We start from the raw sequence: 12514 nt of genomic DNA, 5'->3' as shown, positions 1-12514 counted from the left end.
AGCAGCAGTGTGAGTTGTCTGTATACAGCCACTGAAGATGTTCACGGCGCAGTGAATTGTGCATGCTGCCAAAGTGTTGAAAGCTTGTTCGTAGCTATTCGGATCGAACATTGTTACACCGGTCGCGCTCAGAACACCACAGAAAAGTTACGAGTTTCGTTATCTGCAAATATAGGCTACACTCTAAAAAGCTAACTGAGAATGTAGAACTTGCGCAGACTTCGCTGTCGTCATTATCAGGACTAAAAAATAAAGAACCACTGATATACGAGCGGTTTCACCGATAATCATAGATCACATTAAACGTAATTACCTGGCATTGCAATTATCAGTGTTGAATTGATAGACGTACATAAACGATACCAGCAATGAAGAAGATTTTTTTTGCTTCAAAGGCCCTGGCTAACGACCCCACGTGCGTATTTTTGGTAAGGCTAGAGAGAAATCTACCTTGTATTAAGGCTTCTGAAACTTGGAGACACTTGGCGTCCCAGGCATGAGCAACAAAGTAATGACGAGTAAACAGTAATCAAGACTCCAAATCGTCAGTGCTGTTGTCTGTTGTGTGGAATAACTCGATGTGTTGTACTAACCAATCATAACGTCACGATTGCTACGCGGCACAGGCACTTAGTTACAGAGTACAGTCTGCAACACTGTTGGGCTGTCAGGACTGTAGGCTGCAACATAAATTACACCCTTAAGAGTGAATAATGGCGTAAATGTGTTTGTAACACACAACCTTACGCCCTTTTGGGGTGTAAGGGTGGGAGTTATAGTCACGCTTACAATATACACCCTTAAAAGTGAATAAGGGTGTAAATTATTTTTCACTTTCCAAAACTAGAAACCCTGAATCTTACGGCTTCAAACCAAGCAGGAATGCTAGAGCGTCATTGAGACTGGAGCCGCGGATATCACACTGGCGCGTCTGACGACATTCCTTCGTGGAAAAGGGGGGAAGGAAAAGGGTTACCAGGGTCTCCCGTGGATGGTTCGACGGCGAAGTGGATCTTCTTTTTCCGCTTGTCGACAGCCTGATCGAGCTGCTGCTCTTCGTCGGCCATTTTTCTTCTTCTGCTTCCTCCTTCACTACCCGGGGCTCTACACTTTGGTTAGTTGGTTTGGTGCCTGTAGATATAGCACAACCCACTACGGGGGATTGGCCATGAATCGGGCGGCAGTGGGTAGAAAAAGGATGAATACGTAAATAGAATTTTCTTACTTAAGAATGAGATGTTAAATGAATTCTAATCGTTAATATTAATTTTCATGCTATAGTATCTTAAAATTTGAAGTTACTATTTTTGGTTTCTTGTTGCGGAAAGTAAAACGGTGAGATTAGCATGGCAGTCTCCTTGTTTCAATATAAAATTAAATATGGCATCACATACGTTGCCATTGCAGTGTCCTAGTGACAACGCCCCCAGAGACAGAATGATAGGTAGCGTAATGGCTAATCCAAGTTGGCGGAGGGGACCTTCTAGAAGTCGTTTTCTATGCATGGTGAACCTACGACACTCTATAAAGAAATAATCCATAGTTTCGGGTTCATTGCAGTAAAAACATTGAGTGGAAGGTGCCGAACCAGACCTATGGGAATAGAAATTAAGCCTTGGTATTCGGCAACGTATATTCGCGTAAATGAAACTTCAAACTTTCTTGTTGAACAGCACCTGCTGTGCCAAGGAAATCTAAGGTGCTGGAAATCGGCGTTATTTAATACACATGATTTGGCATGTTGTACTTGGACGGAAAATTTTTGAAATCTTGCAGAAGTGACGTATGCCGAAGGTCTTAGGATTCTCAGTACCGGGCCTTTAAGAGATGCCGCTGCTAGTGCGTCTGTTGACTCGTTTAAAGTGAGCCCTACGTGCCTTGGCACCCATGCCAGATGGATGAGGCGTAAATGTTGGGGTATGGATCAATGAAATTGTCGGAGAATGATATTTGAATTGGGCACTGATAAAGCGGAGCAAACAGACATGGAGTCGCTTAAGATTACGGCTGAATAAATAGATGTCAGAAGTTTTCGTAGAGCTAGGATGATCGCCAATAACTCTGCCTGAAATATTGGCATAAAGTCGAGTAGTCGAAGAGAGCAAGACCAATTTAATGGTGTCGAAAAAATGCCCACTACGACCTTCTCCTCACTGTTTGTCATCTTGTTCTTGGCGCAACCCACTCTGGTGGATCGGCCACGAATCGGGTGGTGATTATCTGTTATTATAAGTTTTTTTAGATAATACGAAATGAAATAAGTATCTTGTAAATGTGAATTTATACGTCTCCTGTTACATACATGAATGTTCACATACCTAAGTATTACAGTAAACATTACGTGAGCAGGAGAAGCAAAAAAAGTAGCAGTTTCGCCCGAAAGGCGAAGCATCAATTGCGATAGCAATTTACGTGAGCAGAAGAAGAAAAAAAGTCGCAGTTTCGCCCGAAAGGCGAAGCATCAATTGCGATAGCAAATTAGTAGAGAGCTATACGAAGTAAGGATAGTAGTTTTATCGGCTGTATAAACTTGGACACATTCGCTTACTAACTGAATTAACAAGCATGGTGTCAGTGTGCACAAGCAAACATGAATAGATCACCCTCGACAACCTCACACAACGGCTGCCAAAACGCTGGCATGAGCAAGCGCGGCGGCGGCAGCAAGCGAAGGTCAAATTCAGCTTAAAGAGCACGTTTATTTTTTCATTATTTTTATTTTTCAAATAATGGCACTCGCCCACTATATAAGTGATTGGCCAATAAAACGTAGGTAAGAGGGTGAACGGCCTACCCTACGGCGGAGTGGTGGCCAATGAAGCTTCTTCATCGAAAGTGGCGCTATCGCATTGCAGGCGGGATAGACAGTGGAGTTTAGGTAGCGGATACAAGCCTTGTGGACGGAAGGTACAGGCCATACTTTGCACCACCTTCACCGCGCACAGCAGCAAAAGTTCAAGGGTCACGTCAGTAAACCAGGTACGACTAGAAGCGGCGCGCATCTTCAACCAAGTCCGACTGTGACATTTTGTGTTCCACTAATCCTACTGGGATCCATCCAACCAGCGTCACGAAGTGGGAAGATTTGCGGCGGACCATGGACCACGCAAATCATGGACCGATAATCAGCTAGCGCAAGACAGGGGTAATTGGAGCCCTTCGTCCTGCAGTAGGCATACAAAATAGGCTGCTGCTGCTGATAATGATGATGATGATGATGATGACGATGGACCATGCACGCACCCGCTTCTCGTCCATAACTGATTGACGCGACCCGTAGCCTTCGCTGCTCAGCGTGAAGTTGGTGCGACGCTGCAGTAAGCGATAACGATTAGTAAGTGCAACGTCTGTGCTTAGAAATGGGAACAGATAACCTTTATTTCTTGTTCTTCCACGTCTGTTGCCTTTATTTGGTGGCTAAAAAACGACTACCTGCTTAAGTGACGCACGGACTGGGTGAAAGCTTAATTTGAGTGAGCGAGTGAAATGAAACGAGTGAAGTGAGTGGAGTGAGTGAGTGAAGTGAGTGAAGTGAGCGAGTGAAATGAAACGAGTGAAGTGAGTGGAGTGAGTGAGTGAAGTGAGTGAGTGAGTGAAGTGAGTGAGTGAGTGAGTGAGTGAGTGAAGTGAGTGAGTGAGTGAGTGAAGTGAGTGAAGTGAGTGAAGTGAGTGAGTGAGTGAGTGAGTGAGTGAGTGAGTGAGTGAGTGAGTGAGTGAGTGAGTGAGTGAGTGAGTGAGTGAGTGAGTGAGTGAGTGAGTGAGTGAGTGAGTGAGTGAGTGAGTGAGCGAGCGAGCGAGCAAGCAGAGCTCAGCGGGTTTTGGGTCAGCGGAACGAGCGGGCGACCGGAAACGGCAGCGAAGCTCCCCACAATAAAAGTTTTAGCTCAGCGATCCCTCGCTCAGTTGAGCTGAGTTTAGAGCTGAGCGCTTTGCTGCGCCACCTGTCGAACAAAGTTGGAGTTTGCGTCCCCTCGCGGCCAAACTCTCGCTTCAGGTTCTCGATCACGGTCATCCACTTCAAACCGTCGCCAAACGGCCTCGTTGCTGAAACTTCTCGCAGTAAACAGAGGTCCTCTTCAGTGGTGAAACGCCTCCGAGGATTTTTATTCTGCAGGCGCTCCAACGCCGCGTTTGAAGACGACGCCGGCGACATACCGCTGTGCGTGCGGGTGGTCACCATGCTTCTTTCGCAAGAACGCTGGTCCGCTGCGCGCGCTCCGCTGGGGAAAGGGAACTAGCAGAGCGATAGCGGAGCGAGCGGCCCGTTCCGTAAGCACGCTGGCCGCTAAGTGTATCGCAGATGCGCAGTGGCGTCTCCGCTCGCCCGTTGGCCGTAAACCCGGTGAGCTATAACTATCTATAAGTTATACTGAGTGAGTGAGGGAAAAATGAAAGAAATCAGTGTAAGGATGAATAGTCGTCGACAATTGTTCGAAGTTTGGCGCACACGTGACTTCTAGCCGACGGACGACTCGGCTGCGTAAAGAGCCGTTGATTCTATAATCCAGCGGTGTAATTCACGCCTCAATCTGTGTCCAGTATGGGGCCCAACCACTTTCGTATTTCTTCGAACGTAGTGCCTTTTCTTCTGGCGTAGTCTTCAACCTGAAAAAAAAAAACGAAAGAATGATGCCATGAAAATTTTTACAAAGACTACCGAATCCTTAATTCAATAAAATCACAGCTTGCGACTTACGCGGGAACAAGTCCTGTACATTTCGTTCTTTTCGCGTACCTGTTTGTCCAGAAAGCACTTTCTTTCAATGAATGCGTGTGTTTGAACGTTGTGTTTAAAAATTGTAGACTTGTCACTTTTGTATTATTCTTGCCATCTGTAAATAATGTTCGCATTTTGCTTTTAGAGCGCAGCTCTTAGGCGCCCGTTCCTGCGGCGAGCGTCGGCGTCGGTGTAACCGAGCGAACGAGCACAGCGAAGGATGAAAGAGCGGAGTACGGGTGAAAGACGGCGAGAACGTAGCGAGCGCCAAGAGGAAAGCGGAGGAGGATATAGTGAAAGGGTGAGGAGGAAAGCGGAGTGCCGGCGGCGACCAGGCATGCGGCGAGCGCGGAAACAAAGCGCTGGCGTGGACTGCGGACCCATTGCGCATGCGCTACTTCGCCAGCGCCTGCGCCACTGACGCTAGAGAATGCACTCCGCGAGAGCCACGCGTTCCCGTGTCCCCGCTTTCTCTCTGAACAATGAATGACGCAATAGGCGGAAATGCTTCGTCTGCCGCTGCTGCTAAACGAGCTGCCCGAGCAGAGGCTCAGTGCCGCCACCAAGAGAATCCTGTCGTTTAGAATCAAATTATTTGCCACAATATATCGCGAATTCAAAACACCTATACAGCTCCGCCCAAAATTTGCATTAGAGATTATCATAATCGTCTGTGAAATTTTTTCGTGTCTCACTCTAATGATCTGGACCGGGAGACCAGTCGCATGGCTAGTCTGACCTTTGATTTAGATTATTCTCTCCCATATGTCGCCCTCGCTACCACTGTGCTGATGCTGATGTTTATTCCTAAATACATATGGCACATATACCAACGAGAAGATTGTCCATGCACCGACAGAGGAAGTGATCATATCGCTGCCGAAAATTTACACCAGGAGCAAAGTGAAATACACCTTGGTTACTGCAATATTAGTTGTGTTTGTCTGACTGAGCTCTGCGCCCCCAGGTGCCTGCACCGTGCAGGCCGCTCACGTTTACGCCTCCGCCCCTCCGGCAAAACGCCCAGTCCGCCTGCGTTTACCGGAATACCGGACACGATACAACTCTGTATTTTCTCGAGTCGAGGCATGGAGGGCCAAGTGAGGAGCGTTCTCTAGCGTACGGGGTTGAGACTTTCTCTTCGTCGTACCGCATGCTGTTCTTTCGCAAACGCGCGTCCGTTGCACACTTACCTGCTCGCTCGTGACGCGACCGACAGCGAAGTAAACGGCCTGCGGGTGTGCCAGGTAGATACCGCAGACGGACGCGGCGGGACGCATGGCCAGCGTGTCGGTGAGCTCGATGCCCACGGCCTCCCGGACGTTCATCAGGCGCCACAGCGTCAGCTTTTCCGAGTGGTCCGGTTGGCAAGGGTAGCCGGGCGCCGGCCGGATGCCCTGCGAATCGGAGTGGCCATTCTTCACGCGGACGCCGGAAACATATCGCCTCGTCCTGACCGCCACGTCTCGAACCAACAATCACGGAGGGAACGACATTGTCCTAATTTAAATGATTTGCAACAAACGTCAAATAAGCCCTTTGTTCTGGTTACTGTTAGTTTTTTGTTGTTGCTGTTGTTGTTATTCGTTGTAGTTTTGTTGTTGCTCCAGTTGTTGTTTGATGTTCTGCGGCGAAGACATTTCATACGAAAGAAATGAGTGGATAATTCCAAGTTAAAACCAGAAACACGCTTCTGGTTGTTGTTGTTGTTGTTGTTGTTGTTGTTGTTGTTGTTGTTGTTGTTGTTGTTGTTGTTGTTGTTGTTGTTGTTGTTGTTGTTGTTGTTGTTGTTGTTGTTGTTGTTGTTGTTGTTGTTGTTGTTGTCGTCGTCGTCGTCGTCTTCCTCGTCGTCGTCGTTATAGCTCTTTGGAAAAGTGGCACCTAGCCACTCTGATGGGCCGCGATTTTGTAGCAAGGCATTATGACTTATTCTACTTTAGTCTTATCATCCACCGCTCACGGCCGGCTGATCCCGTTGATAATGCGAGCGGACCGTCGCTCCGCCCGCTGACAAAGCGCGATAAGCTCGAAAAGGCATTGTGACATTAAAGGCATCGCTACAAAATACCGGCCATGGATCGGCCAAGAACACAGCGAGGCCCACTCAGACTTCGTCTATTCAAATACATGTAGAACGCACAGGCTCTCATTCGACAAGCGTTCGAAAGAATTCGAATGAAATTTGTCGCACTCAAGACGAAGCTTTAGCTGCAAGCCAGCTCCGAGTTCCCAACAGAAATGCAAGTTAAACGCAAAATAATTTTATGAGAAAGATCGTTATTTAAAACCTGAATTTTCTTATATATAAATATTTAAACAAATTGGTAAGCTTATTTTTTTCAAATTTGGCAGAGACACCTAAGACTGCTTACGTGTCAGAATGCGAAATCATTATACCGTTTGTAGACCTCGGAACCTCATGATCGCGCTCATGTTTAAACTAACGACTTGGCGCCCCTTCCTCCCTATTGGCTGCGCCGTCACGTGGTGGCCAATAACGCACGCACTAGGTCACACCTTTAGTCAGCCAGATGGCTGCGACGTGACGTGTGTAATGACGCACGCACTGTGACATTTAAAAAAATGTCATGAATTGGTAAACAAAAGAAAACTCAAGCACAAAGTTAACAAAGCTCGTACCTCAGCACTAAATCTAAAAAAAAAGATCAAATGTTATTGAAACAAGTGCAAGTAACCAATCGAAATTTTACGGGAAGTTCTAAGTCCTTTCTACCAATTAGAAGAGAAACTTCCTTCCGATTACAGCAAGAACGGGCAAACAAATAACACCGCATTAAAAGGGCACAAGGGGAATATAATTCAGACGGCGAGAAATGAAACACCATCTCTTTTGTTTTCTTAGTTTTTTTTCTTTCTTTTTAATTTAAATCTCTACACCGGCACCATTGCCGAAAAGCTGACAAAAGATCACAAGAGAACCTGGATTTAATTCTTTTTAAAAACCGAGATATTTATCTTTAAAAAATTTATGTACTGCATGGGTACAGATAACGCGCCTAATTTGGAGTGCAGGAATCTCTAATGTATAACTACGCGGCCGCTTTTACCTTGCATTAACGTTAACTTGTATTAACGTTAACATCAGCCAAGAATCATTCTGCTACACAGCGGCAGCGTTGACCACTGAAAAATGACACTCGGGCATAAACTTGAATATGAGCCATCAAAACCGTCCCGACCACCCTGCTCGGATGCTTTGACGTTGATGGGGCGTGCACACGACACGTCGAAGCAGTCGGGCGATAGTGACGTGGCCAGCAAGCGCACTTGCCTTGTACCTGGCTGAATGCAGCTCCGCTCGTTCCAGTGTTTCTTGCGGTGAGTAGCCCCAGTGAACCTTCCTCACTTCGACGTGTAACATTTCAGCGAACGCCTGCAACGGAAGATTCACGCGCTGAGCTATGCAGTCGAAGCCGCATGTATGTATATATATATATATATATATATATATATATATATATATATATCGATCCCGAACATAAAACGAAATATTATCTATATCGAACGCGCGAAACTGACTGTCCGTCTATATCGTACATAATGCCGGATGTTTCAGCGAACACTTTCAAAAAGTTTTAAACGTTGCCTGTGGCAGATAGCACAACTCTAGTTCATGAGCTGGTCCACTCGAAGAGGCGGACATGCACAAGGAATTGGAATGCATAATCGACTAATTGACAATAAATCACTAATTTAGTTTTTAACTAATTACCTTATTAAGGCACATATTGCAATTTACAAATTCTAGCCGTAGAGTTCGCAAGGCGGACCCAGTTGTAACGAATTCTCAGGATGACCCCAGTTTCGAGATATTAATTCCCGAACTGCAGCATCTGGCGCATCGGCAACGCTATTCATGGTGATGCTCAGAAAGAGCCGAGGCAAAGGCAAAATTACTGCCTGCTACGCGCGAGTTTTGTTATCAGCAAATCCACTCTTATCTCGCTTGTTTGCTTCACTGAAGGTAAGAAGGCCTGCATCTATAACTAACGCATCAGAAAAGTTAGCTTAAGGTCGTTGTAAGCGAGTTCGGGTATATGAAATTACGTGATGGCTCGAACTATATTTAGAGCATAAGCCTGGTCGTGATCACCGCAGGTTCAACTGTATTACTGCGCTGTGGTGTTTCATTTCTGACAACGCAGCCGGTGCAAACGCAAAGTATGAATGTTTACGCAGTAATAAAAAAAAATTACCTCTGCCAGTCTGTCAGCGAGGGCCTCTATCATTATGACCTTGAAATCGTCGTGGTTCTTTCGGAAACTGCAAGACGACGGAAGACGTAAAAACTTAGAGAATGACGCGTTTTTTTTTTTTCTTATGTTATTTCCCACTCTATCGAAGCACGCAACTCGGATATGTTCAAGGCAAGAAAAAAATCTACTACAACAAGGACACAGAACGTACATATCCGAAAGCAGTCGCTAAAAGGAGCCGGTCGTGGCTGTCTTGCGCTCACTGTTTCATTGTTGATGCTCCAAAAACAGGGCTGGTATTTACAAAGAAGTTAGTGCGCTAAAGCTGTTCGTAATACAGATGAACCCGGATACATCGAACCCACATAAACGAATTATTGTGTATAACAAACAGCTGTAAAATCAAATTGAAAATTTTTCTATAAAATTTTTATTTTATATATCGAATTACCTGTATATCAAACTTTTTCGATTCCCTTCAGATTCAATATATCCGGGTTCGACTGTAGCATATTCCAGCCAATTCCGACGACAGACATATAATTAGCGAATGCGGCAGGATAATGACAAAAAGCATTTACGAACAAAAAAAAATCGTTAATGCTGGCCCAGGGCCGGTATACACAGAAGAGCTCTTACGCTATAGAATTCATCGCAAGAGAAAAATCTAGCCAATCCTCAGGCTGGACACGTTATTAGCGGAGGCCACTGACCAATGGCAAATAGCACTTGTGAACGAAAAGCATTGCGAATACGGCCACACACTCACAGCTGAAGCATACCTAGAGCACGCTTCTTCACATCCGAATCCTGCGGACACGGCGAAGAGACCGACGTAGTCTTGGACGTCGCTTTCCAGAGGCGCCACAAAGTCAGATAGGCAGTAGAACGGAGAAGGCTTGCCCTTCGCAGCCTGGTCGCGCGAATAACCAAAAATAAAAAATTATGGGAGTTTACGTGCAAAACCACGATCTGATTATGTATGAGGCACGCTGTATAGCGGGGGACTCCGGAATAATTTGGACCACCTGGGGTTCTTTAACGTGCACCTGAATCTAAGTACACGGGTGTTTTCGCATTTCGCTTCCCCATCGAAATGCGGCCACCCTGGCCGGGATTCGATCCCGCGACCTCGTGCTTAGCAGCCCAACACCATAGCCACTAAGCAACCACGGCGGTTGCACGAATAAACATACGAGAAAGTTGGTAAAAGGCGAAGATGCGCATGCGCCCGAATTACCATAAAACGCTCTTTCTTACACTAAAGAATTGTTCGCAAGAGAAACCTTCAGCCAATCTTCAAGCTGAAAACCTTACTAGCACCGGCTGCAAGTCAATCGTTATGAGCACTTACGAAGAAATACCTTTGCGAATTCGTCCAGGCCGAATTCACAGGTTTACTCTAAACGAGGCAAATTTTATAACGGTGCACATTCTCACACTTTTATAGGTAACCGACACTCTCCCATAAATCATGACAAATATACATTAAACAATGCTAATGTGAGACATAATGTTACGTCAGGCCTAAAGTTTACATAAAACGAGGTACAATTGACAGGAGCCACAAATATACGTAGCTGCTGCGCCAGGTGTCACGTTAACAACATGCATAAAATGACGCCTGGCGTTTAAGTTGTGCATACATTGTCCCTAAAATTTTATCGACCTCGATGCTACTTTCCCGCATCGCGAGAAATAAGCAAAACATCCAATCCCGCGAGACTCGCGGTGGTATTTCGGGTAAAACTGATAAACAAATTCTGCAAAAGCCCTAAAAATGGAGGAAGGTTTGAGAAAGAGAAAAATTGTCACATCCCCGAGTGCAGCACGAAGCTGCACGCGCGAATTATCTGTAAAAAAATGTTAAAACTGTTGGCTATATGTGAGGTAGCGTGCTCACCGAGCAGCAAAGCGCAAAGCGACCGTCAATAAGTGCACCTGCTGTCGAAGTCCAAACAAAGTGCCGACGCTCTGTCTCCTGGGAAAGCCGTCGTCTGCGTACAGAACGATGTCGTCGTCGACACCGTTCGCTGAATAAAAACCCACAACGCCACGAACTTGGAGCATCTTGCGCTCGACGATTTCGGCAAGCATCTGATTCGCTTCATCGAACAACCTCTTCGCTTCTTCGCCTGAAGAAAAAAAAAGAGAGAGAGGAGGGCCATTTTTTGTGCTGTGTTCACCTCAATGAGGGATATACGAACTACTGGAAGCTAGCTTTTCCGAAGTACTAAGTTGCCCTAGACAAGATGGCCGACCTCGTTCCCATGGCATCATTGAGCTAAGGTTAGTGTTGCAGACAGCGAACATGTAGTAACGAAGAGACGCTGCCGAGAACAGCGGCACCAGATCGTGCGTTCCTTGCTTTGTTTCCGCTTATAGAATGACGTCCGCCACCTTATGTTGGTAAAAAGGAGATTGGGAAAGCGCACCTTCGGAAGTTTACATATCCCCAGAACGCCGAGAGGTGAAATAGTGTTTTATATGTCTCACGAAGCCTATCCTGGCCAAGGATACGCGAAATTCCGTAAGCAGGTTCTTGCCTCGCGTCTGAATTGTCCCGACCGAGATCCTGCGCCAAGGTCCAAGAGCCTGCGCCCTGTCTCCAACTTCTTCTACTACAGTCGAACCCGGATATATCGAATCTGAAGGGGATCACAGAAAAAGTTCTTTATATAGGTATTTCGATATATAAAATAAAAATTTCATACAGACATTTTCAAAGGGATTTTACTGCTGTTCGTTATACACAGTTTTCGTTATATATGGGTTCGATATATCCGGGTTCTCTGTACCTGCGCAGGTGGTCTCGTCATTGCATCCCCAAACGACGAATTCCTTAAAGTAAGTCGAACACAGTTATAACGAACAGGCTTACGCGCTAGAAATATAGTTCGATATATCGAGTAATTTGATACGCCAAAATTCGTTTAAGGCAAGCTTAAACGAAGCTTCTGTGATGCGTTCGTTATATACGGAGTTTTCATCCCCAGTGGAGAATAAAAGCAACAAAAAGCGAACTGAAGAGACAGCAATGCAATCAGCTTTAATGCGCTGGCGGCGCACTTCGCGAGTTCGTATATCTAATATTCATATCCTTGTAAAGGAGTAAGATTACGTGACTATTGGGCAGCAAGTTTTGCGTGTTTGGCATAGAGAAGACTGTCCCTTATCTGCGTTCGTTATATTTGGTTTCGACTTTAACAGAAACCAATCTCGAAGAACATTCTCCTGCGTTCTGCAGGTGCGCTGGATGCGATTGCAAGCTGCAGGTGCAACATCATGGCCGCCACGATTCAAACATCAGTTATTTTTTGAGGCAGATAGACGCGCTCCGAAAGGTTGAATAATGTTGAATAAGAACGAAATTGCTGGTGTTCAGCTCACTGAAGCACACTGGCAGTTTCGCCCGAAGCCCTCACAGCGATGACAGCGATATCCAGGTTTAAGCGTCGAGCTTCAACTTCTTGGATGGTGTTCTAACTATATGCTTCATGGAGCAACTGTACGCGCACGCGACACAGGCTGATGCGAAAACATTTCCCGCATCCTTGAAAGCTTGAACATGCCGTGCGAT

The 12514-nt window shown here is 45.9% G+C and overlaps 2 protein-coding genes across 3 annotated transcripts in view; both read right to left on the bottom strand.

Annotated features, from left to right (window-relative positions):
• LOC119457642 (uncharacterized) overlaps positions 1 to 2165 on the bottom strand; it is a 30180-nt gene extending 28015 nt beyond the window's left edge. The window contains exon 1 of one of the 2 annotated variants that reach the window (XM_049670292.1): positions 977 to 2165. In XM_049670292.1, coding sequence (XP_049526249.1) covers positions 977 to 1067 — 91 coding nt within the window. In that variant the 5' untranslated portion in view covers positions 1068 to 2165. The remainder of the gene's footprint in view (positions 1 to 976) is intronic. The other variant, XM_037719275.2, reaches the window with a different exon arrangement.
• Positions 2166 to 3701: 1536 nt separating this feature from the next.
• LOC119457638 (methionine synthase) overlaps positions 3702 to 12514 on the bottom strand; it is a 55865-nt gene continuing 47052 nt past the window's right edge. The window contains exons 28-33 of the mRNA XM_037719269.2: positions 10876 to 11069; positions 9717 to 9847; positions 8935 to 9001; positions 8010 to 8111; positions 5911 to 6114; positions 3702 to 4605 (exon numbers count right to left, since the gene is read on the bottom strand). Of these exons, the coding sequence (XP_037575197.2) occupies positions 4525 to 4605; positions 5911 to 6114; positions 8010 to 8111; positions 8935 to 9001; positions 9717 to 9847; positions 10876 to 11069 (779 nt within the window). The 3' untranslated portion in view covers positions 3702 to 4524. The remainder of the gene's footprint in view (positions 4606 to 5910; positions 6115 to 8009; positions 8112 to 8934; positions 9002 to 9716; positions 9848 to 10875; positions 11070 to 12514) is intronic.

This window comes from Dermacentor silvarum, chromosome 7 (assembly GCF_013339745.2).
Source record: "Dermacentor silvarum isolate Dsil-2018 chromosome 7, BIME_Dsil_1.4, whole genome shotgun sequence".
Lineage (NCBI taxonomy): Eukaryota > Metazoa > Arthropoda > Arachnida > Ixodida > Ixodidae > Dermacentor > Dermacentor silvarum.
The sequence above is the reverse complement of the archived record's forward strand: the minus strand, read 5'-3'. Positions and strand labels throughout refer to the sequence as shown.